General features: G+C 51.2%; 2 protein-coding genes across 3 annotated transcripts in view; one reads left to right on the top strand and one right to left on the bottom strand.

Moving 5' to 3' along the window:
- Positions 1-61: 61 nt before the first annotated feature.
- Positions 62-24,979, bottom strand: LRRC59 (leucine rich repeat containing 59). Of its 2 annotated transcripts, XM_032872116.1 has the most exons (9): positions 24,975-24,979; positions 22,833-22,837; positions 12,802-12,950; positions 11,198-11,257; positions 9,484-9,642; positions 9,178-9,282; positions 5,793-5,865; positions 3,636-3,809; positions 62-2,031 (listed from the first exon to the last, which is right to left on the bottom strand). In XM_032872116.1, exons 3-9 carry the CDS (start codon positions 12,904-12,906, stop codon positions 1,787-1,789), a joined length of 921 nt encoding a protein of 306 aa, XP_032728007.1. In that variant the 5' UTR covers positions 12,907-12,950; positions 22,833-22,837; positions 24,975-24,979; the 3' UTR covers positions 62-1,786. The 2 variants fall into 2 exon arrangements, with proteins under 2 accessions (XP_032728007.1, XP_032728008.1); XM_032872117.1 differs by lacking the exons at positions 22,833-22,837; positions 24,975-24,979 and having other exon boundaries at positions 12,802-13,122.
- Positions 16,463-25,759, top strand: part of ACSF2 (acyl-CoA synthetase family member 2) — a 44,093-nt gene continuing 34,796 nt past the window's right edge. Inside the window, 1 exon segment of the mRNA XM_032871805.1 lies at positions 16,463-16,477. Within this exon segment, the coding sequence (XP_032727696.1) occupies positions 16,463-16,477 (15 nt within the window).

Raw genomic sequence — 25,759 nt, 5'->3', positions numbered from 1 at the left:
CTCCGCTGCCGTGCACAAGTCACCCTACCCCAGCAGCCCTCAAAACAAAGGAACAAAGACAGACCACTCAGACACGTATTTAATAACTGTAGAAATCCACAAGAACCTCAGCTTCAAATCTCGAGATCATGAGGGAACTTCCCTCAGCGGGCTGGCTGGAGGGAGCCAGGTGTGCCCTGCAGCCCTCTCACCCAGCCCCCCTGCTTGGGGGTCTGATCCCTGGGCTGACTCCCCATCCTCTTCATCTCATCTCACATACTATGTATTTTGTTTCAATAAAGCATTTGTACCAATGGCTCTGGAGCTTGGAGGAAGACTAAGGAATGTGTAGTGATTTCTGAGTAAGGTATGGGTCCCTGCAGCAGAAATGTCTGGGGATGGGGAGAGAAAGGAACAAGTCACTCTTCCAGTCTGAGGACAGTTAGGAGTGGCTGTCCCATCTAGATGAGCCACAAAGGCTGAAAGCTGGGCCCGACCTTCTGTCTCTGCATCATGACCGGATCTTGCCCTCCTGAGGGGGAGACAAGCAGCCTACAGTTGGGAGTTTCAGTGAATGAGCACCATGACGACCACACCTTATCCCTTCCTCTGGCTTCTGTGCTAGGAGGCCACAGAGCAAGAAGAGGCTGCATCTGGCAGGCGGGAGAACAGACAGCCCTCCCCTTCTCTGCACTAGCTGTTTGTAAACGCGCCACTTTCCAACTCCATGGTGCTACTTGTTTCCCTTCGTTGTGGAGGTGGTTATAGGTCGAGACCCAAACAATGCTAAACCTCCAGCCCTATGAAACTTGAGTCTGCGGGCTGCCTCTGACTTTGTCACGCCGATTACCGACAGCTGTCACAGACAGAATGGCTTTGTGACGGTCCACCTCCTTGTTTACTGGCAACCAGGGAGTTAATGCTCTAACAGAGCCAAGGAGCCTGGACCGTTTTGTGAAAGCCACAGGAGCGGGGGCAGGACGCTGTAGGGGCTGCCCCAGACCCTCCTGGCTGGGAGAATCCTATTTGTGGGACACAAAGCTGCCTACCGTCCCGAGAGTCTGCACTCCAGCAGAGAGATGCTTGGTTCCGGGGTGAGTTCTCTCTCCAGACGTTGTTAAGGAAGCAAAGTGATGGAAAGAGAGGATACTGGAGTGGGAGTCTAGTTCTGCCTCCAACTAGCTGGGAGACCGAAGGCAAGTCATGGAAGGCCTCAGTTTCCCTGTCTGCACGTGTTACTATTGGAATGGATGGTCCTGAAGTCCCTTTCACAGCCTGAGATTTTGTATGGTCATTAAAATGTCTGAGGTGCTTAAGAAAATAGGTATACCCTCCCCCACCCCCCAATTTAGGCTAGATTTGCTGAGTACGGTGTTCCCTTCGTCCCCAATATCGCACTGCCTCCTGATCTGCCCTGGCTACGCAGGGAGGAATGAAAGAAAGGGTTTGTGACATACAAAAGTATAAATGTAGTGACAGCTGACCTGATCGTTTAGTAGAAACGAGCCTTGCCTTTACACAGCTTTGTACAACAACTAGAAAAGGCCGTTTTTTTCCTCTGCCCACCCCAAGCCTATTCCTTTAGGCATGCAGGTAAACTGTGCCCACCTCCCACTTCTCATTCCACCAGGGAACCCTGACTAAGGAACAAAGAAGTCCTACAGAGAGGAGATCTCAAGTACCAATCAGCAGCCATTGGATGATGGCAGGTAGGTCTGACGCTAAAAAGAGGTTTGTGTCCAGCAGAACCCAATTCCATAGGAATCCAAGCTCCAAGGCTGGGAGGCAGCAGGTGTCGAGGACAAGCTCACTGCTGAGACTCGGTCTGCAGCACCCACTGCAGGATGTCGTGGCCGCGCAGCCCGCGGAGCGCGTTGTCGTAGATGGTGTTCACGCTGGCGCAGAGGGGCTGCCGCCGCAGCTCGGTCACACGACAGGCCACCAGCCCGCCGGCCGCACACAGCAGCAGCAGCAGCAGCAGCTTCAGCACGGCCCAGGCCCTGCCATGTCTCCGGGGAGGTGGCTTGCGGGGCCGAGAGCCAGACTTGGACTCTGCAGGGACAGAGGCACCGCAGATAGAAAGTTCCATCAGTCTGAGGAGACGCGCATTCTACCCAGCGACGCTCGTCTCCCCGCGTGGACCCGCTCCCCACTCTTCTGCAATGAAGACTCCCAGGCCCCGAAGAGAAACTTTCGGGAACATCTGAGTTCTCCTACACTCTGCGGACATGGAGACTGAGGAGAAGTCCTCCCCCAGTGGCTCTCCAGGGAGCTTGCTTGGAACGAGAACTCATCCCGGGTGCCTCACGCAGCTCGCGGTCCCTGGGGCGACCTTTGGGGTCAGGGGACAGGCTTTTCAGGGGGTACTGAGCACGGGTAGCGTGCTGCCCATCTGGGGAAACGGGCCAGAGATCTGTTATTGTTGCTCGTGTCCTTATTCTAGAAGAGGAGGCACATAAAAAGAAAGCCCAGGGGCACCAGGGTGGCACACATCAGTTAAGCAGCCGACTCTTGGTTTCTGCTCCGGTCACGATCTCAGGGTCATGGGATCGAGCCTCGCATCGGGCTGCGCCCTCAGGGCAGAGTCTGCTTGAGTCTCTCTCTCTCCCTCTGCCCCTGCCGCTTGTGGGCACGCTTGCTCACTTGCTCTCTCAAATAATCTTAAAAACAACCCAGGACGGTGAGCTAGCACCCTGTCAACAGTGACTGCAGCTGGGTGTGGGGGATTACAGGTGATTGCCATTTTCTGAGACATATATGGAACTTTTTTAGTTCTCTGGGATGAACATATATATATATCTTACATCTCTAATTTTTTTTAAATTGGTTTTGAGATTGTTTTAAACCAAACTTTAAAAATCTTGACGGAGTACCCACATGCCAAGAACTGCATGATCCTGTCACATAGATTTTCTCACTTAAGGCTGCCCTTTAAGGAGGTCCGATCCTCGTTTTACACAGGGAAACAAAAAAGTGGCTAGGCAACGTGCTCAAGGCCCTCAAGGCCGGCGAGGGCAAGCAGCAGTGCCCTGGGCCTCGGCCCACCCAACGGGGCTCCTTCCGCCCTCAGCTGCCTCTCCGTTGGGGGCCCCCGCTGACCCAGAGGATATGCGACCCCCTGCTGCACACAGCTGTATCACCTCACCAACTCAACTGGACACATTCAGGCAAAACGCTAGCGTGCTTTTTATACCACACGGCTCCCTGAACACAGCCAAAGGATTCCGCTGGTGTTCAAGCAGAAAGAGAGCGAGCGCTCTGCTCCAACCTAGAGAGAGAAGCAGAGGCAGTGCCAGCCTCCCCGGGACGGTACTGGCACTCAAGATGCCACGCGCATGTCAGAGAGTTACAGACGACGTGGGGGGCTTTGAAGGGCACTGTCCTCGCCTTGTCGTGATTCTAGCATCTAACCCTGACAGGAAGGGCAGCTCCCTGTTCGGGGAAAGGCTCTCAGCCACTTCTGACCAAACACCCTGGGGCAACACAGCAGCAGAGCACCTGCTCCCCAGGATGGCCCCCCACACCCAGCCACCAAACCCTCCAAGCTTCCCCCGAGCCTCAGAGTCTGCTCGATCTGACCACGGGGGCTGCCTCGCACGCTCACTCCTCTGCCCCCACTGCACCCCAGCAGGAGCCCTGTGCCTGTGAACACGTACTCGGGGCCTGATTTGTCTCCTTCTTGGGCTTCTTCTCCTGCTCCCGCTTGGCTGCCTTGAGGGCGTCGTACTCCTTCCTCCGGCGCTCCTTCTCTTCCGCCTTCTCCCGCTTCCGCAGCTCCCGCTCCTGAGCCTCCTTAGCCCGCTGCTTGGCCTCCCGCTTCTTCTCGGCCTCTACCGAAAGTGCACCCTGAAATGACTACTCGCCCACAAACCTGCAAGAGTGCCTTCCCGAGGAACTAAGAGCTGGGGTTCAGCCTCCCTTCCCTTAGGCCGCAGGTCCCATAAGCTATATTAAAGGGAAAAGGCAGTCTCTCTGCTCTTGGGGAAGCCACTCTCAGGGTTTACTGAATGGATTAAAGGGGTCCGAGCCCTGTGCAGCAGAGAGATTGGAGACCTAACAAGGGGCATGGGTGACGAGCTGGGGGGTTCAGAAAGCACCCGAGTGACAGCCTTCTACAACTCAGCTGTCAGGAGAAGAGACACCGGGGGCATGGGTTCTATGGGATTCCTATCCTCCCAGCCTCAGAAAGGAACGTGGCATGGGAAGGGCAAGGAAGAAGAGAAAGTGAGTGCTCAAGTTCCCCGTGAGAGAAGATGGGAGTGTTTTGCCGAGAAAGCAAGACTAACAATTTGTCAGAGGGTAAACTCCAGACCTCACCTCAGGAGTCTGTGGCGCCTTCTGATCTACTTCACGGTTCAAGTGCATTCACATCCAGTACCCAACTCAGAAATCACCGGCTTCTAAAAATGCACTGCCCAGTGAGTTATTTGGAAGCATGAAGCACATTTTTCCAAAGCCAGAAGGCCACAAATTAGGGAGTTAAAAGTCCCTTAACAGCTTAAAAGCCGATCTGACCCATAACGTGGCTGAAGAGCAGTACGCTAAGTACTGGAGTTTTCCGCTGGTTTTCCACGTACAAACAACCTCCAAGTGCCAGCTGGGCACTTACACCCAGCCTGGAGAGAGCACATGGCGGCCGGAAGTCAAGCAGCTGCGGCCCAAGGAAACATGGCATCATGGGACCATACATGTAAAAGGGCCCCGTGCCACTCGGGCTCCATCTCAGGCTTCGCCTAGAACCAGGACTACACCCACCCCTCCCCAACCCAGGGAGTCCTCCAGCAACAAGCGCCCGCTGCGCTCCAAGCCTTATTTGAGGTGCCTGGGATACAGTGGGGAGGACAAGTCAGGTTCCAGCGCCTAAAGCTTCCTAGAGACGGAGAGAAGTGAACAAACCATACATGATGTGTGCCAGAGAGAGAGTAACAGAGATTATGAGGGGAGAGAGGCGGGATGGAGGCCCAAGTCTGGGTGCTTCTGAGGGGGTTACAGCAAAGCTAAGGGAACCTGTGAGCAGACCTGAGGAAGCACACAAACCCAGCTGTGTAAGGAGCTGAGGGAAGAGCGACCCGGCCCAGCCCCTGAAGCGAGCGCAGCCTCGGTGTGCTCCAGCAACAGCAGGGGCTCGTGCGGCTGGGGCTACCAGCACTCTGTCCCCGGGGTGTGGGGCGGAGCGGGAGAAGCAAGCAGGCTGGGGCCACGGCGAGCCTTGTCAGCCCCGGCATGATGTCTGAATGTCATCCTAAGTTCCAGCAGAAGCCATTAGAATGCTGTAAGCAAAGAGCAGCATGACTGACTTCTGTTTTAGAAAGATCGCTGTGGCTGCCGGGCAGAGGGGGCATGAGTGTGCCAAAAGGCCACGGAGCTGGGAGGCGCCAGGACTGGCTACAGCAGGGGGACTGAGTCCTGGGGCGGCCTGGCGGGGAGGGAGCATTACACCAGGACTTGCTAACAGACCGGATATTGGAGTAACTGAACAAAGGAATCCTGGCCATCTTTCCAGTTTCAGGCTTGAGCAGGTCCAGGAACAGGGACTGCCTACTAGAGGGGAGCTCTGGGGAGGGCTTGAAGGAGACTGTCTTGACATTATTTAACCTCTGATGCCTCTTAACCCTCCTAGGAGGCTGGAGGGCTCTGGAGCTCAGTGAGCGAGCGAGGCCTGGAGACAGACCCGCCGGACAGAGAGGACGTCGTCCACTGCCACACGGTCCCCTGCTGCTCTGCCGCTACTTCCAGGGACCCCAGTCCCCGCCAGAGGGGAGTGAGCAGCTGCAGAAGGATGGGAAGACAGCTGAAGGGGGGATGGCACGTACCTCGTTCTACTTCCAGCCGCCGCTGCCTCTCTCGCTCCTGATCAGCCTGGACAGCCTTCATGTGCTGTAACACCTGCAGGAGGGAGAGAGGTGAAGTGCTGGGAGCCAGGGAAGCCACGGAGCACATGTCCGCTCCAGAGGCTCCAAGGGGCCCCCTGCTCTTTTCAGGCTGGCACAGCCCCGGGCAACTCAGAGCGAAAGAAGGCAATCCCGTCCCTGTCTCCCGACTTACACCGCCAGCCTTAGTTGCAGACGGGTCATTCGAGCCCAGGCCACTAAAGCTATGAGTGGATGCCAGCTGGAGTGTATCCAGGGTCCTGCTCTGTAGTTACTGTCACACATGTGGTCTCCCGTCAGCCTCCAGCAGCTCTGCTGCTGAGCCTTCCCACCCTGGTCCCTTATGCAAGCTCTGGGCCTCCCTCCCTATCTAGAGAAGCGTCTTCCCTCTCCCGGTCTCAACACTAGGGTCTTGAGGGTGGAGACTGCTGTCCCCTCTGCTGGCTAGACACTCAATACTATGTTTGATGAATGACTGCCTGGCTCCCCATTTCAAGAGGCAAAAAACCAAGGCGGGCAGGGGGGTGGCGGGTAGGGATGATCTGTCTACATTACATGGCTTCAAAGTAGCACAGCTTAGAGTACAGGTCTTCTGAGCTCCTGGGCCAGAGCCTGTCCCACTCATCTCAGCACACAGAGCAAGGAAGCCTCTATGAGGAAAGGAAGCACCATGCAGCCCACCTAGCAGACAAAGCCCTAGTGCCCAGTCCTCGTCCACTCAATCACAGGTGGCCTCTGACTCCGACGGCCCCAGAAATTCTCATTACAGCCACGGGTAGGAGAACAGGTAAAAGACTTTATTTTTTAGGTTTGTTTGTATCTTTAGAAGCTAGTATCCCTTGGATGTAGAGGACAGTGCAAGCTTAGAGCCCAACGCAATCCTGAATCTACCACTTCCTAACCGTGTGACCTTAGCAAATGACTTCCCCTCTCGGGCTTCCTGCAAGAGCCTGCTTTGAAGCCACGAGGAACCCTGTCCCAGGCCTTGAACCTGCTGCAACCTCTCCGAAGGGAATCAAGCTCACTAAACAATGGCCACTCAACAAGGAGTGCAGATCTGTCGAAGGGCAAGCCTGATGGCGGGAGGCAACCCAAGTTCAAAGTCACCGTCTCACTCTGAACTCCAAATACTAAATAAACACCAACCATTCTGGTGGTTTTAAGGGGTATGCGGGTAGCTAAATAAAGAGCAGAGAGGTTTAAGAGACGTCCCTTTTCACCCGGGCTCCCATACATCAGGAGTTCTATGACAGCTCAGAAATGGGAGCGACACCTCTAGTGTGGACCATGAGCCCCGAAGGGCAGACACCATCTGTCTGTGCCAGTCCACAGCATACAGTAAGCACTTGATAAATACCATCCAGCTAACAAATTATTTTTAAAAGGTGCTGTACTCTGCTCCAAGCTTATCACTTACTGCGGCTGCCCCGTGTACCCACACAAGGTCAGAGCTGGGGAAATCTAAACTAACTCCTGGGGACAAGTGACCTCATTCTGGCTGGCCCAAGCCACTCTGCTAGGACGCCTAACGGTGTGCCATACACCAGAATCTGTGCCGGGCCGTGGTGCCAGGGAGCACGGCTTCAGAGACCATACCCACAAGGCAGTAGCGGGCTCGCTCTGGAAGCTGTATGCTAACACCAAACATCTTGGTGCTCAATAAAAATGATCTTTGAGGGGCGCCTGGGTGGCTCACAGGCATCTGCCTTCAGCTCGGGTCATGATCCCAGGGTCCTGGGATCGAGCCCCACATCGGGCTCCCTGCTCAGCAGGAAGCCTGCTTCTCCCTCTCCCATTCCCCCTGCTTGCGTTCCCTCTCTCGCTATGTCTCTGTCAAATAAATAAATAAATAAATAAATGATCTCTGAGGAATATCGGCACTTTCATACAGTTTAACGTACTATTAGTTGAATGAACATGCAGATAAATGAAATGGGTGTGCATAGGGAGCGTTTCGTGTGCCAGGGGAGTGGAAGGGAGCTGTGCCTCCCAGGGCGATGAGGATCAGGAGGGGGAAGCATAAAGCACGCGGGACACAGGAGGAGTGGTCGGTCACAGCGCCTGCCGTCCTTCAGAACAGACAGCACTCCTGAGCACCGGGGCCACACTGATCACTTGTACTGTTCTCCGCCAAGGGCTACCGGGCCACACTGACCTTGTACCTGGTCTCCTGTGACAACGGGTGGGACACGAGATGAGACTTTCTAAGAAGCCCTGAACTAATGGTAAGAAAAGGCCGTTATTCCTGGGATTCACCTAGAGACCCACCGTGCCCCCATTCCACTTCCCTTGATTCTAGCATTTAAAGTTGAAGCGGTTCGAGTCCTTTCTGTTCCTCATGCCTCCTAGACAAGGCCAAGTAAGCCATCTGGTGCTCAGCTGTTCTAAAGCTGGAGGGAAAAAGTGACCGTGGCTGGCATTGAGAGAGATGCAGTGCAAGGCGTGGGGCGCCTGGGGGACTCAACTGGTTAAGCGTCTGACTCTTGATTTCGGCTCAGGTAGCAATCTCAGGGTTATGAGACTGAGCTCCGCGTCAGACTCCGCACTAAGAGCGGAGCCTGCTTGGGATTCTCTCCCTCGGCCTCTGCACCTTCCGTCTCACACATAGTCTCTTCCTAAAAATAAAAATTCCTTAAAAAACAAAAAAGTGCGAGGCATCTTCAGGCCTGTTGGCAATGCCTGCCTTCCATGCTGCCTTTAGTTCCTCCTACATCAGACAACTTGACTGAAATCAAATGTCAGATCTGCCCAGGATGTGTCTGCTTACAAGTATAAGCTTACGAATATTAACAACACTTTTATTATCAAAATTCCTACAATACCTGTGACTCAGATAATCTTGTCCAGTTAAAGAACTGTCAATGGTGTGATGTTGGATTAGGCAAGGTCCTGGTTTCTTTCTTTAAGATTTTATTTATCAGACAGAGCGCACGCGAAGCGCACAAGCAGGGGTGCGGCAGAAGCAGAGGGAGAAGCAGGCTCCCCACTGAGCAGGGAGCCCGATGTGGGACTTGATCCCAGGACCGTCTGACCATGACCTGAGCCAAAGGCAGATGCTTAACTGACTGAGCCACCCAGGCGCCCTGAGGTGCCTGTTTCTTAAGAATGGAAGTTCTGCAAGAAAGAAGCCAGTATTTTTCTACTTGTAAAGGCAACACAAACAAAGGCCTCTCCACCTGACGGGCCGCTAGCAGCCCTATTTCACTGAGACCTCAGTGCTGGAAACCTCAAAGAGCTACAGGTACCCCAGGAGGGGAAGAAACAAGAGGGGGCAGCAGCAAGTCCCAGGGGACCGGGCGGGGACGGCCCCGCGGAGCTCCGGGCTTACCTTGCTGGCACACTGCTTGCACTGCTTCTCGTCCAGGCAATCCCCTGCCGCTCTGGCCAGGGCGGGATCCAGGGGGTTATCCTTCAGGTCCAGCCACTTCAGGCTCTGAAGAGACAGGACAGAGAGGCTGCTCAAGCCCGGGTTCACACAGAGCCCCTCAAGCGGAAGGAGCCGGAAGCAAGCCTCTGACTTCCAACGCGGCAGCACCAAGGTGGGGCCCCTGCGGGCCACGCGCACAGCTGTGCCCCGCCCGTCGCCGGGCCCTCTGTCTCACCTGGCACCAAACACTGCTTGGTGAACGGTTACCTTGAGCTGAGCGAAGCTGACAGGCAGGGTCACCAGCCTGTTGTTGAGGAGATCCAGGTGCTGGAGGTTGACCAGGCGGCCGAAGTCGGCCGGCAGCTGCTGCAGTTTGTTCTTGCTCAGGTCCAGCTTCACCAGGTGCGTGAGGCCGCAGAAATCCGCCTAGGACCCAGACACGGAACACCTCAGCCCCGGGCCCACTCCTCTGACAGATGCCAGAGCCCTGGAGGCGGAGGCAGCTGCGTGGAAAGCCTGGCCCCACCTGCCCCCAGCTCTTCTGCCTGCAAGGAGATGCGGTCAACGCCCCGCACTTCTGCAGGGGAAGCAGTGAGCTGCTTCCGTCCAAGGACTTGGCATGAAGTCGGCACAAAATAAGTGTGTGCTCCCTCATGCTCCGTGCACCCTCCAACCCAACCTCCACATTGTTCCTGGAGGGACTAGGGGCCTCTCTGGCCCCCCCACGGCACCCTGTGCTCTCCTTCCATGGGGGCAGTCAAAGCGCATCGGGACCATCCAGTTCCCTAAAACAATGGAGCGCCCTCAAGCACTCAGGGTTATTCTCTGTTCTTTGCAGCACCCAGCACAGCACCTATCTGCGGTACTGCTCCCACCTTGGCACAGAGGCACTGCTCACGCTCTCTGGGGATCTGTAACTGCCAGCGGATCGGCACTGCCAAGGAAGGCACAAACAGCTGAACTCGCTCGGACTGAAAAGCGCACGGTGGGGGAGGGGCGCGGGGGGACTGCGGCAAGGACTGGCCACCATACTTTCACTAGACACGAAATGCTGCCTAGGAGCAGGGGGATTCTGGATGCTTTCTCGGTGAGAAATGGTTCTTGCTGAGCTGCAGGAAAATGCTAGAGATGATGAGCGAGGCCCAAGGGGAATACTGACAGGGGAACAGACTAATGACCCAAGGAAGAAACTGCCAACTTCTGAGACCCGATCCCGGAGCAGAGCCCAGTGGAGCCGAGCAGGGAGTGACACGGCCGGAGTGATTGCTGGCAAAGACAACAACGGCAACAAACTCGGTCCTGACACTGACGGCACGCGGCTCCGAAGCACAGACCGGCCGTCACCCAGGAGCGGCTAAAGGGCTGAACCACACTGGGGCCACGCAGATAAAGGACCGTGTACTGAAGACATCACAAAGCATATGATGGAGAAGGAGAACTGGGAGTTGTGCAAGAAAAATCGAAAGGATCTGACCACAGGCTGGATGTGTCAAACAAAAAAGTATCTCAAGTAATTCAAGAGCTGGGAGAATAATAATACAGTAGTCCCCAAAGCCACATCTTTTTTCCTGTTCCTCATCAGAAGATACTCACGGAAGCTGTTCATAAGCAGCTTTCTCCCTGGAAATCAGAGGAACTTACAGAATGGCCTCTCCTCTCCTCTCCACAATAGGGAGGGTAAACTATTTTTCAAAGGAATAATATAAGGGAGGAAAGAAGATGACCCCACTAAGCGATTCAGTCAGCATTCTGTTGACTTTAGTTTTTCACGGCCTGACCTTCCAACTGTTCTAAAGAATGAAGCCTCTACCGTGCTTCCCTTCCTGCTGAGACAAACCACCCCACCCCACCCCCAGCAAGCTCCCCTTCAGTCACAGCTTGGCTGCAGGCCTGTCCTGAAATTACGACTCTTAAGACATAACACCCTCAAACAAGAAGCATCACGGCTCTACAAGGAAGCGTGCCCGCCTGCCAGTCTTACCGGGAGACTAGTCAGTTTATTGCAGGACAGGTCCAGCACGGTGGCCTTCGGGAGGGCAGCCTAGGAAAAGGAACGAGAACACAATGTCAGACCAACATATGGAATGGTTCAGTGACATGAAGCCTTCTCCAGGGAAAATTCCCACAATTAGGAAGGCCTTTAAAAATTAGCACTCGGGGGGCGCCTGGGTGGCTCAGTGGGTTAAAGCCTCTGCCTTCGGCTCAGGTCCTGATCCCAGGGTCCTGGGATCGAGCCCCACATCAGGCTCTCTGCTCAGCAGGGAGCCTGCTTCCCCCTCTCTCTCTGCCTGCCTCTCTGCCTACTTGTGATCTCTGTCAAATAAATAAATAAAATCTTAAAAAAAAAAAAAAAAAAAAAAAATTAGCACTCGGGCGCCTGGGTGGCTCAGTGGGTTAAGCCGCTGCCTTCGGCTCAGGTCATGATCTCGGGGTCCTGGGATCGAGTCCCGCATCGGGCTCTCTGCTCAGCAGGGAGCCTGCTTCTCTCTCTCTGCCTGCCTGCCTCTCTGTCTACTTGTGATCTCTCTCTGTCAAATAAATAAATAAAATCTTTAAAAAAAAAAAATTAGCACTCAAATATAATGGAATAGTAATAAATAATATAACAGCTGCAAGTCTCAACATTTACTACCTACCAAGGATCTTACACTCCAATCTTAATCCTCACAAGCCTGTAAAATGGGAACTATTACCACCATTTTATTAATGAGGAAATCTACGGGCTTAAAGGTTAACCAGCTTGCCAAGGGCAGGGACTTGGCCCTTAAGCAATGGAACTGGAATATGGACTGGAAATCTGTTCTAACCTCCACACTACAGAGCCAAGTGCCAAAGGTAAACGTAATTCATTAAAGGCAGGAAAGCGTAGGTCACCCAAAGTGACCCCAGTGTGCTGGTGCCGGAAGGAAACCTGATGGGAAAAGCAGGGATTGTGATCTAACTCCACGGCAACAAACCAGTTTGATTTTCCTGGGACCTCAGGTCTGTTTCCTGGCTGGGAGTGTGAGAGTAGGGGGGTGGTGGGGTGGGCAGCAGCAATTGGATTCCAGCCAGTTGAAGCTGTGTTGGGAAGAGCACTTGCCAACCAAGCAGTGACACTACACATTCTTCAAGGAAGGATGCCTCAGGGCCGGGACAGCCAGCTCCGACTGCCCTCATCCTACATGCAAAGTTCCGGGCCACACCCAGGTCTACCCAGAGGCCTACTTCTCTAGAGGAGTCATTCATTCATTTATTCATTCATTCTCCCAACAGCCAGCAAACACTCCATGGGCGCCTACTCTGAGTCAAACTCGGAGCTGAGCGCTGTGAAAGCTCCCGAGATGGGAGGGGAGATTCACCCCTGACCCGTAAACAGCCCAGAACCGAACCGGCAGCGCCTTCTCATCTTCTGGAACTGCGCCAAAGTGACACGTGTACATCCCAGGAAGAAAACTGGGGGCAGAGGTGGACTCCCCGGGAACTAAGTCCCACTCCTTCCACCTAGTTTTAAGATCTGGAAAGTGAGGCGTTGCAAAGGAGGCGGCCCGCACAGAGGCCAGAGCCGTCTCGGGCGACACCTGGGCCTGGCGGGGCTGTACTGACCAGTTCCTTGACGGGGACCTCGTTCAGGTCGCTGAGGCTCAGGTCCAGTTCGTTGCCGTCCAGCTTGTCGCGGAGGTTCCCGCCCTTGCTACCGGCCTTGGTCATGGTGACGCCGGCCGAGCGGTCCCGGCTCCGGGGGCTCCAACGGGCTGAGAAGCTGCTCGTCGGTTCAGTGGACTCGCACCCAACCGGCAAGGCCCGCGTCCTCCGCCACCGCAGGTGCGAGACGCCGTCGTCCGCCCGACCGCCCGCTGCACTCTGAGCCCCGCGCCCCACTCCCACCCGTGCCGCCGCGACGACGACCACTTCCGTGTCCACGTCACCTTCCGCGGCCACTGAGACGGGCGGGGCCAGAGCAGCCCGGGCGTGTGCGGGAACGCCATCTGGCGCCTAGGAGGGCGCATTGCAGCGGCCGCCGACTTTGGAAGGGTGGCGTTCAAAGCTAGGAGTTCGTTGCCCAGCCGAGGCGCGGTTTTTTCCCCAATAGCCCAGGGTGCGCTACCGACGCTGGCAGCACCAAGAGGCAAAAGGGCAACGGGACTGGGCGCCAGAAGACCTGGGTTGCATCCAAAATTGATTTCATCAGATCACCCCCATTCCCCTGGATTAGAAACCAAAACTGCAAGTCTTTCAAAATTACTCCTTGTCCTCTTAATTCCCACATGATCATCATCCGGAAATTTCAGCCTCTTTATCTCTCTGAACTCCTCTTCCCTGCCCCAGCCTCTTGTCCAGGCCGCCATCACCTCGTGCCTGGATTACTGTGTCTCTCTCCCTGCCACCCACCTCTACCCAACTGCCCAGATGATCGTTCTAAAAATATAACCAAGTCTTTCCTCTGCTTAAAACCCTTCAAACCTCTGGCTACCTCTAGAATATGGACTACTCTCCTTTCTAGACTGGTCCCTGCCTGCTTCTTCAGTCTCCTCACAATCCCTAGCCCCTCCCTGCCCGGGATGCTGTGTAGACTTCCATTAGGTGGCCTCTGATGTAGGAAGCAAAGGCAAAAGAAAAATTATTAAATTTCCTTACCACTTACAGCCCACTGCTAAGTCCTTAAAACAGACAGAGTGACATTCCTCTCTGAATTCAGCTGCCTCCATGTTAATACCTTGTTAAGGGCAAAGCAAGCCTGACCACCCCCCAAGCCCTCCACCCTGGCCTCAGGATCCTGTAAGACTGCTTCAACATAAAAAATTCCTTTGGAAACTTCCTTTATCTCTACCCCTCTACCCCATACACATTGGCAATCATCCCCCAAGCATACGGCCCACTGATATACATCTGAAGGGTCTCATGACTAAGGTTTTATAGACAGTAATAAATGACCTCTTTCCAACAGTAGCTAGCCCCCTCAAGGTCCTGGAAACCTGCTTCCAAAATTCCTTTGAGACTTAGGCTATCCTTAACCCCCTCCCAACTTGAAAGTAAATGATGAGCCACTCCTCATGACCCCAGGGCAGCTCTTTCTGCCCACGGGTCCTGTCCTCACGCTTTAATAAAATCATCTTTTTGCACCAAAGATGTCTCAAGAATTTTTTCTTGGCCTCTGGCTTCAAACCCTAAGGTCTTTCTTGCATTCGCCTCCAAACCTTTCTCTTCTCCTGGAATGGCCTTGCTTCCCAATGCACCTCTTCTTAGCTAATTTTTAGTCCTTCAGGAAACCTCCCCTGACCACCATGAACTCCAGAGCTAGGGGTCCCTTCTTGGGACTCTGATAATGTCCTATGTGCTACCTTACTGTCAGAGGTGATAGGGCGTGGTGCCTAAGGCAGGACCTCTCGTTTACCAGAAAGCTTGTTAGGCGATTACCATGCTTATTTATGGATAGGTGAGAAATGTGCATAATAATGGTGCCTAGCTGGTAGAGTCTGGGTAGGACTGAATGAGCAAAACACCATGAGCTTACTGTAGTGACTGGCATTTACTAAGTACCTGATAAATATTAGCCATAATTCATAACTTGCCTTGTGTTATACTTATCTTTATGTGTCTGTCCTCCACTCTGGACTGTGAGGGAGAGACTTTGTCTTTGTATCCCCAGTGTCTGAGTGTCTGAGACATGGTGGTTCTCGTTCAAAGGCCTGCTGAATGAAAGAATGAATGAATGAACAAGTGAAGCACTTTACCCACTTCGCATTCAGTTTGCTCATCTTTGAAATGGGCACATCAAAGCTTCTCTTAGAGGGCAACTGTGAAGACCAAGTGAAGTCGGTGGTGGGAGCTATTCATTTCACAAATCCTTGTGCACACCCCTCCCACCCACAACAAGGCACAAGGCACAGTGCTGGGTTTCTGGGAACCAGACAAGGCAATTGAATAATTATACATTAGCACTTGGCAATCTCTAAAGCCCTTGAGCACCCATTATCTCATTGTGATAAACTACAAAAAGAGACTATACAGTGACTTTTATGGTTCTCTCTCTCTCTCTTTTTTTAAGAGAGAGCATGCACTCATGTGAGTGGGTTGTGGGCGAGAATCTGGTGGGGGGCAGGGGGCAGGAGGGAGGGGGGCTCTATCTCACGACCCTGAGATCATGACTGACCTGAGCCAAAATCAAGAGTCCAACGCTTAACCCCTTAACCAACTGAACCTGCCAGGCACCCCTGTTGCCTTTTTTTTAATTAAGGAAGAAACTCAGGGAGAAGTAACTTGTCCTTAGTCACATAGAGGCAGACCCAAACCTTTTGATTCCAAGTCCGGTTTCTTTTCACTACACCCTGTCATCTCTGTCCCCAAGGAGCCTACAGTCAAAACAAGTAATTATTATATAAAGTAGAAAGGATAATGGCCCTAACACATACAGACAAAATCCATGCAACGTACAAGGCTGTGTGGGTAAGTGTTTGAGAGCGCTAACATCGGACTTACACATTTAAGAGCATTCTGTCCAGGGCTATGATTTACATATGTTATTTATTTTTTATTTTTTAAAGATTTCCTTTATTTATTTGACAGAGAGAGACACACAGCGGGAGAGGGAATACAAGCTGGGGGAGTGGGAGAGGGAGAAGCAGGCTTCCCGCTGAGCAGGGAGCTCCGCTCAGGGCTCGATCCCAGGATCCCAGGATCCCGGGATCACCATCACAGCCAAAGGCAGACGCTTAATGACTGAGCCACCCAGGCGTCCCTATATGTGTTTTTTTCTTTTTTTTTTAACTCACAACAACCTTATAAGGCAGACATTATTTCAGTTTTTCAAAGAAAGTAATCAAGGCTCAGAGAGATCAACTATTTAACTATTCAAAGACAGTCACAATAAATAGATGAATGTATTCCATGGAATGTGGGTCATACCCTGCTGTGGTGGAGAAAAAGAGCCTGAAGGAAGGAAGATAGCAGGAAGGCATCTCAGAGGAGATGGCATTCAAGTTGAGCTTGGAAGAATGGGTCAGGTGCAGACAGGCAGAGTCACAGCCCAAGGAAGTCGGGCAGAAGAGTGAGCAATTGACAGCGGCTGTACCTCTGAGAAAGGCTTTTTGTTGCTGTTGTTTTAAATCCCTAAGGCAGTTTGATGAGAAGTAGAGCCTGTCATCTGTGGACAGCTTTTTCCTTGGAAACAATATACTGGCCCTGGGCTGCAGTCCCCAAACCAAGTGCCACCTTGTGCCTGGATGTCCAGGTTGTTTGGGGAGATGCCAAAGGGAACACAAGCACCATGGCCCTTGAGAAGGTAATGATCAGGAAGAGGGCAGGATATAGTAGCTTCCTGAAAGAAGCTTGGGCATCAGGCCAGCACTGTGACTGTTAGCTCTAGTGTCATCCTGGCAAGTCACTCTACCTCTCCAAGCCCCTGTTTCTCCTTCTGTAGAATGGGGATAAGAAAATGGGTAAGAGCGGGGCGCCTGGGTGGCTCAGTGGGTTAAAGCCTCTGCCTTCGGCTCAGGTCATGATCCCAGGGTCCTGGGATCGAGCCCCACATAGGGCTCTCTGCTCAGCAGGGAGCCTTCTTCCCTTCCTCTCTCTCTGCCTAATTGTAATCTCTGTCTGTCAAATAAATAAATAAAATCTTAAAAAAAAAAAAAAAGAAAATGGGTAAGAGTGCCAAGGATGCACACAGAGACACATGTAAGAACCAAATAGCATTATGCAAAAAGTCAGCTTTCCTTAGAGCAGTTGAGTCTGGTCCAGCAGTTGTGGGTTGAAAAAAAGAGTCTCTGCCCTTGAGGCTTGGAGCCCCCAAAGTAACTTTTAAGGCAAATGATCTCTCTCTCTATGGTTTATTTATCTACATGGACTTGCTTTAAATACTTCCACAAATAGAGAATCATGCCATATTCGCCACAAATCTGTCCGTCCCGAAGTAAACTCTTAAATTGATAGCAATCACAATCAGAAATCCCAACAAGATTTTTGTTTTTAGAACTGGGTAAAAATGATCTGAAAATGTGTATAACAGGGGAAAAAATCAAAATCATATGGAAGGATAAATGTACAAGAATTGCCAAGAACACTTACTTCGTGAGATAAAAAAATAGCCATGAGGGTCAGGCCCAACCAGATATTAGACTCGTCCTAAAGCTCCAAACAGTAGAGAATTGTCACAGGCAGGTATCAGTGGTATAGCATAAAGAACCTAGAAACAAATAAAAATGTATATGAGTCTTTAAAATATAGATAAGATGGCAGTTAAAGTGAAATCCATCCGGGGCAGCTGGGTGGCTCAGTCGGTTAAGCATCTGGCTCTCGGTTTCAACTTGGGTCATGATCTTGGGGTCATGAGATTGAGCCCCTAGTCGGGCTCCCTGCTTAGCTGGGGTCAGGGAGTTGGGTCTGCTGGAGATTATCTCTCCCTCTTGCTCCCCGACCCCTGGTGCTCTTTCTCACCTTCTCTCCCTCCCTCACTTAAATAAATAAATAAATCTTTTTAAAAAATAAAAATACAGTCAAATCCATCAAAAGGGGATTGGTTGAATAAACCACAGTGTATTATGCAGTGGAACATTATGCTGAAGAACTTCCCGCAGCATTAAAGAGAATGAGTAGAACTGTATGTATTGACCTGGAAAAAAATGTTGTGTATGACCAAGTAAAAAATGCAAGTCATTGAGTAAGGTAGATGACCTACAGCACAATCTCATTAATTTTATTTTTTTTACTTTCACATTATTTCAGGCTTACAGAAAAGTTGCAAGGATAGCAGAAAGAATTCTTAGATGCCATTTACCCAGATTTCCCAACTGTTAACATTTAACTACAGACATACATACATATTTCTAAACTATTTAGGAGTATGCTGTAGACACAGTTACCTCTTTATTTGTAAATACCTCAGCATGTAGCTCCCTACTATGAGGAAACCTCTTACCTAATTACAGGACAATTATAAAAGTTGACAAATTAACACAGACCAACACTATTATACAATCCATGACTTCATTCAGATTTCATCAATTCTCCAACATGATCTCATTTTTTGAAAAAAAAAATAGAGAGAAGGAGGGGATGGAGAAACACATACATATGCCTACATATTTGTATGAGCCTAGGAACATTTGGAAGAATACTCACCCTTTTAACACTGTGTACTTTGAATATTTGTCACAAGGTGCACATATTACTTTTATAATATGTTACAATGCAGAAAAATTAATATAAATAAACAAGGAATGAATGAACACAGTTACCATATGTTGAAGAGAAACTTGAGATCATATTCTCATTCGGCCAACTTTGGACCCATGACCAGGTCTCTCCATCTCCCAGACTGGATGTTCTCAATCATAAATCTCCATTTACTGAGGAAGATATATATATATATGACTGAGAGCCTAGATATATATAGATATAGATATAGATGTAGATATAGATATAGATATAGATATAGATATATCTTCCTAGATATAAAACTACTGGCTACTCCCAGAATATACCTGTTCTCTGCCTTCACATACACTTTCACCATATTCCCTTGATATATGTTTCCCTGTAACATCCCATTGGCCGTCCACAGTTTCTCCTCCCAGTCCTGTCTACGGCGGGCTGCCTAATGGTTTCCCAAGATGTTCACGTCTGCATCCCCAGAACCCATGAATACATTACTTTACATGGCCAGGGACACTTTTCAAATGTGATTGAATTAAGGATCTTGAGATGGAGAGATTATCCAGAATCATCCAAGTGGGCCCTCAGTGTAATGACAAGTGTCCTTACAAGAGAGGCAGAGGAGGTTGGATGTAGAGGAGGTGGCGGCTGAGGGAGATTAGACATGATGTGGCTGCAGGCAAGGCAGACCTGAAGCCACGAGAAGCTGGAAGAGACAAGAAACGATTTTCCCCTGGAACCTCTAGAAAGAACCAGCCCTGCCAACACTTTGATTTTAATCCCATAAGACTGACTTCAGACTTCTGGCCTTCAGAATCGTAAGAGAACAAAGTTCTGTTGTTTGTACGCCACCAAATGTGTGTAGTTTATTCCAGCAGGCATAGGAAATTAACACACCGTTCATTTTTCCAAGGAACCAGCTCAGATCTCTAGGGGACCTTCTGGGACGTGCCCAGGGTAGGTGCCGGTCCCCTCTTCCTCATTCCCACAGCACTGGCCACATGGCACATCGTTGTCAGTCTCAGGATAAGCGTTCTCTGCTAGACACTGAGTTCCCTGAGGACAGAGGTCCTGCCTCATTCCTATCTCAGGCCAGAGGGCCCGGCATTGAGCCTGGTTCCAAAAAGGTACTCAGTGAATGTCTGCAGAACCAATGAGTGAGTAAAGGAAGATAAATTTTCTTGGGTCTGATATACTCGGTCTTTACCCAAGACTTCATGGTTGACCTTAGTTCCTGACTTTGACCCAAGGAAACTTAAAAATCACATCATCCAAAAAAGATTTTGCTCTCCTTACAAAAGCAAGGCTTTCACAACCTATGGCAGACGCTAGGACCGCAGCTTGTTTAGCTTTTTAGTTTTGAGTTGCCGGAAAATTGTGATCGTTTTAAGATCCTATCTGCCCATGTCTGCCATCAGTTACCGGTTGTGATCAAAACAATGTTATTCTGCCTGGCAGTTCAGAACCAGTTCCCAATTTTCACTTTTAGTTTGAATATCAGAAACAGCCATTTTTAAGACAACTTTTTTTTTTTTAATCAGGCTTTTTTGTTTGTTTGTTTTTGTTTTGTTTTTGTTTTTTTGCTTCAGGTACTGGCTGCCACATCAAACAGGCAGAGTATGAGTGTTGTGTTATCTCCGGGCACTGTCATCCTTTCTTTCAAAATGAGAATCCAGGAGACCTGGCTGTCCCGGTCGGTAGAGCATCAGATCCTTGATCTCAGGGTCATGAGTTCAAGTCCCACGTTGGGTGTGGAGCTTTCTTAAACACACACACACCCCAAAACAAAATCAGAACTCTTCCTCATCCTCCTCTCCCTTTTCCTTCATCTGGTCTGCTAGCTCTATCTACTTTCCTCCTCTCCTCTGGGAGCTCTGCATTTCTACCTCAGCTCAGATCATGATCTCAGGTGAGATCCAGACCCACATGAAACTCCATTTGCTCTCGCCTTTTCCCTCTACCCCTCCCCACCTATGCTCACGCTCTCTCCCTTTCTCTCTCTAAAAACAACAACAACAACAACAACAACAACAAAAACAAAACTTTTTTTTATTGAGATAAAACATGTATTGGGCAACTGTCTGGCTCAGTTGGTAGAGCACATGACTCTTTTTTTTTTTTTCTTTAAAAATTTTATTTATGTATTTGACAGACAGAGATCACAAGCAGGCAGAGAGAGAGGAGGAAGCAGGCTCCCTGCTGAGCTGAGAGCCAGAAGTGGGACTCCATCCAAGGACTCTGAGATCATGACCTGAGCCAAAGGCAGAGGCTTAACCCACTGAGCCACCCAGGTGCCCCAAAAGTTTATTTATTTTTAAAATTTTATTTATATTTATATGTATCTATGTTTATATATAAATATAAAATATCTAAAATATTATTTATATTTAAAATTTTATTTATTTATTTGAGAGAGAGGGAACATGTACACAAAGGAGAGAGGGAGGAGCAGAGGGGGAGGGAGAGAGACAAGCAGACTATGTGCTGAGCATGGAGCCCTAGGAGAGGCTCCATTCCAGGATCCCGAGGTCATGGCCTGAGCCACAGCCAAGATCAGACACTTAACCCACTAAATAACCCAGGTGCTCCCCATTTTAACCATTTTTAAGTGCATGGGCATTAAGGGGCATTAAGTTCAGGGGCATTAAGTTCCCTCGAACTGTTGTGTAACATCACCACCATCCATCTCCAGAACCTTTTCATCTTCCCAGATGAAAACTCTATACCCATTAAACACTAAGTGCCCACTCCTCCTCCCTCGCCCCTGGCAACCACCATTCTCCTTCCCATGGAATGTGACCATCTTAGGTACCTCCTGGAAGTGTTTGCACTTTTGTGTCTAGCTCATCTGACTTAACATCATGTCCTCAAGGTTCGCTTCTCTTATAACACATGTGAGAGTTTCCCTCCTTTATCAGGCTGAATAAATTCCACTGTAAGGACATACCACCTTTGGGTCATCCACTCAGTAATCTGCCAGGGGAAATCGGGTTGTTTCCATCTCTTAGCTATCATGAATAATGCTGCTACGAACATACGTGTATGGATGTCTGCTCAAGTTCCTACTTGCAATGCTTCCTGCTAGAGGTGGACTTGCTAGATCATGGAGGGATTATTTTTCACTTTTTTTTTTTAAATTTTATTTATTTATTTGACAGACAGAGATCACAAGTAGGCAGAGAGGCAGGCAGAGAGAGAGGAGGAAGCAGGTTCCATGCTGAGCACAGAGCCCGATGCGGGGCTCGATCCCAGGACCCTGAGATCATGACCTGAGCCGAAGGCAGAGGCTTAACCCACTGAGCCACCCAGGTACCCCTATTTTTCACTTCTGAGACACGGCCATGCTGTTCTTCACAGGGGCGGCGCCATTTTACATCCTTGCCACAAGGCACAAGGCTTTCAGTTTCTCCACCTGCTCGCCAACACTTACTGTTTTCTGTTTTATTTTATGGTTACTTTTTCTTATTTTTTAAAAAAGATTTTATTTATTTATTTTGACAGAGAGAGAGAGAGAGTGCCCACAAGCAGGAGGAGAGGCAAAGGGAGAGGGAGAAGCGGACTCCCTGCTGAGCAAGGAGTGCCATGTGGGACTCAATCCCAGGACCCCAAGATCATGCCCTGAGTCGAAGGCAGATGCTTAACCGACAGAGCCACTCAGGCACCCCTATTTTATTGTTATTTTTTGAATAGCCATTCTCAAGGGTGTGAGGTGGTACCTCATTGTGGTTTTCATTTGGATTTCCCTAATGACCACTGATACTGAGCACCTTTTCATTTTTATTTTTGTGCTGGGTGTTGTTCCATGTGCTTATTGGCCATCGTATGTCTTCTTTGGAGACACATCTATTCAGGTCCAAGCCATTTTGAACGATTTTAACCATTCATGCTATTTGCCTCTAAATATTATATGTATTCAGCCATTTCTTGATTTTGTTTTATAGGGGAGAAATCGCACTGTCAGGTCTCCTCCCCAAGTCCTCGTAATACAGTTTTTCTGTTATTTTCGTACACAGACTGGTTGCCTACACAACTTTAAATAACATACTCCTTGGGGCGCCTGGGTGGCTCAGTGGGTTAAAGCCTCTGACTTCGGCTCAGGTCATAATCCCAGGGTCCTGGGATCAAGCCCCGCATCAAGCCCCGCATCGGGCTCTCTGCTCCACAGGGAGCCTGCTTTCTCCTCTCTCTCTCTCTCTCTCTCTCTCTGGCTGTCTCTCTGCCTACTTGTGATCTCTGTCTGTGAAATAAACAAATAAAATCTTAAAAAAAAAAACAAAAAACCCATACTCCTTTATTTCATGTTCCATCACCGGTAGGCAGGATCCCTTGAGGACTCAAGTTAAAGCAGGGATATCTGCCCGGCCCCTCCATCTCCTACCCCTCCCTTCTCAACTTCTGTCACGTGTGACTTCTGGGGTGTGTAGCATTAACCTCTGTTCCCTAACCGTGATGAACTCTTCTGAACTTTACTCATAGGTTGATACCAAGACTTTTTTAAAAGATCAATAAATTCGGGAAAACTGGGTGGTACAATTGGTTAAGTGACCAACTTTGGTTTCGGCCCAGGTCATGAACTTGGGGTCATGAGATCGAGCCCCGGGCTCCACAACATAAGTCTGCTTAAGATTCTTTCTCCCTCTCCCTGCCTCTCCTGCTTGGGCATGCTCTCTCTTTCTCAAATAAATAAATAAATCTTTTTAAAAAAGGGCAATAAATGGCATTTACATTTTGAGCTCATTTTTGAAGCACAGAAGGGAAGAATATTGGCAAAGGGGAAAGGCTAAGGGCTTTCTCGGGGTAACCAGTGGCCTGAGCAGAATCACAGGCACCATAAACCCGGCAAGTCAGGCGCTGGGCTGGGGCAGAAAGCCCCATGAGCAGCTGTGCAGAACTGAGTTGGTTGAAGGTAGGGAGAAGAAAGTTACAGGATCTGGTTGGTGACGTGCCTGGCTCACCACCCCTGCAAAGTGACCTAAGAGTTCTGGTCAACAGACTCAGGGACCCTCACATTAGGCACTGTCACTTCGTTTCCTCCCAGTCCTCCTCCCCGTTCATAGAACCAGTGCCTACCAGGTTTCTCAAGGCTTTGCAGAGATGGAAAATAATCCTCCTCCTAAAAAAGGTTTGCAACACTGAACACCGGGGAAAGTCTCAGAGTGTAGACATAGGAGGAAGGAGAGGATGGAGGGAGAAGCTAACAATCACTGAAAAAGGGTCGAGTACTGGTTCTGTGCCCCAATCCTTACCCCACCCCTCTGCATGAGGCTGGTATTATTGCCCCAATTTTATTTTATTTATTTATTTATTTATTTATTTTTAAAGATTTCATTTATTTATTGGAGAGAGAGAGAGCGAGAGAGCGCGAGCACATCGGTGCAGGAGCAGGGGCAGAAGGAGAGGGAGAAGCAGGCTCCCTGATGTGCTGGGAGCCTGTCTCACGGCTCCATCCCAAGACCCCGGGATCATGACCTGAGCTGAAGGCAGACGCCCAACTGACTGAGCCACCCAGGTGCCCCATTCCCATTTTAAAGATGATGACTGAAGCTGGAGAGGCCCTGGGACTTCCCCAAAGCTACTAAATAAGTGTGGCCTGAGCCTTGGCCTGTGCTCACTGTGCTTACCTTGACCTTGGGCAAGTAGCTGAACCTACCTGGGTCTCAGGTTTTTAATTTATTTTTTCTTTTTTAAGATTTTAAGTTATCTCTACACCCAACATGGGGCTTGAACTCATAGTCCTGAGATCAAGAGTGGCGTGCTCTACCACAGGACGGAGCCAGCCGGGCGCCCCTCAGTCTCCTCATCCATAAAACAGCAACACATTCAAAGGCAGGCCTGTTCCTGGCAGGGTGGTGGTGAAGGCCAGAGAGGACACCTTTGAAGAGTCTGGCTTGTGGAAGATATCCTGACACTGGCAGCTGATATTCCCTGGCTCTCGTGTCTGGGAAGCGTATGCATGGAGAGCTGAGGCTAGAGCAAGTTCAAGGAGGAATTCATCCTTCTCCTCCCCTCCCCTTCTTCCCCCTACCTCCTCCCACCTCCCCCGCCCCATTAGCAAGGAAACAAGAAGTGTTTCACTTCACAAGTCCTGGGCCACCCAGCAAGGTACTGCAGCACTGATCCCCTCCAGACCTGGGATGTGTCCCAGGGCATTCCATTCGTGGGGCAGCTGTCACAGTCAGCAAACTCCTCTCGTTAGGAAGGTGGTCCCTTGCAACCCCCCCCCCCCCCCCCCGTCTTCCTCCCTCCCCCATCTCCACACAACTTGAAGTGTGCAGACCTCCCGCAGGAGTCAAGGTTTCAGGGAGATCCGAGGTCACTCTCAGGGTGATGAGGAGGACCAGCACAGTCCTCCTCTCAGGACCTCAGTGGAGCCCAAGTCCCAAGATAAGGGCAAAGGTCTCCTATAGCCAGGCCCCGCCCCTAACCACGCTTTCTGCTTGGCCCAGGTTTCATCGCAGCCTCTAGGGCAGGAGAGGGGAGGTCACCCCACCGAAATCTTCCCGCCTCCATTGCTGTCCTCCTCCTCCTCTGGATGAAGGGTCAAGACAGCATGAACCTGAAGGGTATGCCCCTCTCTGGTGCCCAGTGCCACCTTGCCCCGCCAGGACCAGAGCTGGAACAGGCACGGCGGGCTGAGCTTGCCGCACAGCCGCTCTCCATTCACGCCTCGGGCCGGGCGTGGAGTTGTGCCCTAGGCCTGAAAGAGCCAGGCGGATGGGGGATGAGAAGCACGGGTTCCAGTCCCTGATGCCACCCTACATGGTGCACTGCGGGGGGTCAAGGCTGCCCCAGGAGAGACGCGGGTACCAACTGGCGTCGCGTTAGCTTACTTCGGGCCCGGAAGGGGCTGGCCCAACGCACTCTTGTCCTGGCTGCCTCCCCAGCCACTGCAAACACTCCGCTCCAGCTGGCACGCCTCGGGGCGGGTGTGTGTGTGGGGTGGGGGGGCGGGTTCGAGGCTCCCTTGGCCTCTGGCTCCCAACCCCGGGAGGGGGGAGGCAGCCCAGGACCCGCGCGCTAAACGGGGCTCCGGGGACGGACGCGCCCCGGCCTCGTCTCCCCGCCCGCACTCACAGCCCGCGGGCTCCCCTTCTGCAAAATCAACAAGCTCTTGCGCCCCCAAACCTAGGCCTCTAGTGGTCAGGAGGGGAGCCTGCCGCAGCCGGAGGCCTTGGGATCCGGAGGGAAACGTCTTCGAGGTGGGAGGGGGGGCCTCGGGTCCCAGGGGAAGGTGGCCCCGAGCCTAGCCGCTTCCTCCACGCCTCGCCCCGCCTCGTCCCGCCCCGCCCCGCGGGACCCAGTCCTCCGCACCCCATAGGCAGAGGCGACCCTCCCCGCCTCCCCGCCCCTCCGCGCTCGCCCCGCCTCGGCTTTACTTTAAAAGTAAGCCGCCTCGGCTTTTACTTTAAAA

The sequence above is a fragment of the Lontra canadensis genome, unplaced genomic scaffold, assembly GCF_010015895.1.
Source record: "Lontra canadensis isolate GAN:19392208 unplaced genomic scaffold, GSC_riverotter_1.0 scaffold43, whole genome shotgun sequence".
Lineage (NCBI taxonomy): Eukaryota > Metazoa > Chordata > Mammalia > Carnivora > Mustelidae > Lontra > Lontra canadensis.
This window is presented reverse-complemented; position numbering and strand designations above follow the sequence as displayed.

What these genes read in the sequence shown, in the direction of transcription:
- LRRC59 (XM_032872116.1), bottom strand. Translation starts at nt 12,906, where the DNA reads ATGACCAAGGCCGGTAGCAAGGGCGGGAACCTCCGCGACAAGCTGGAC. An exon ending in GCGGCTGGAAGTAGAACGAG is followed by an intron (nt 3,810 to 5,792) that starts GTACGTGCCATC and finishes CACTTTCGGTAG; the next exon opens with AGGCCGAGAAGAAGCGGGAG. An exon ending in GGAGACAAATCAGGCCCCGA is followed by an intron (nt 2,032 to 3,635) that starts GTACGTGTTCAC and finishes CTGTCCCTGCAG; the next exon opens with AGTCCAAGTCTGGCTCTCGG.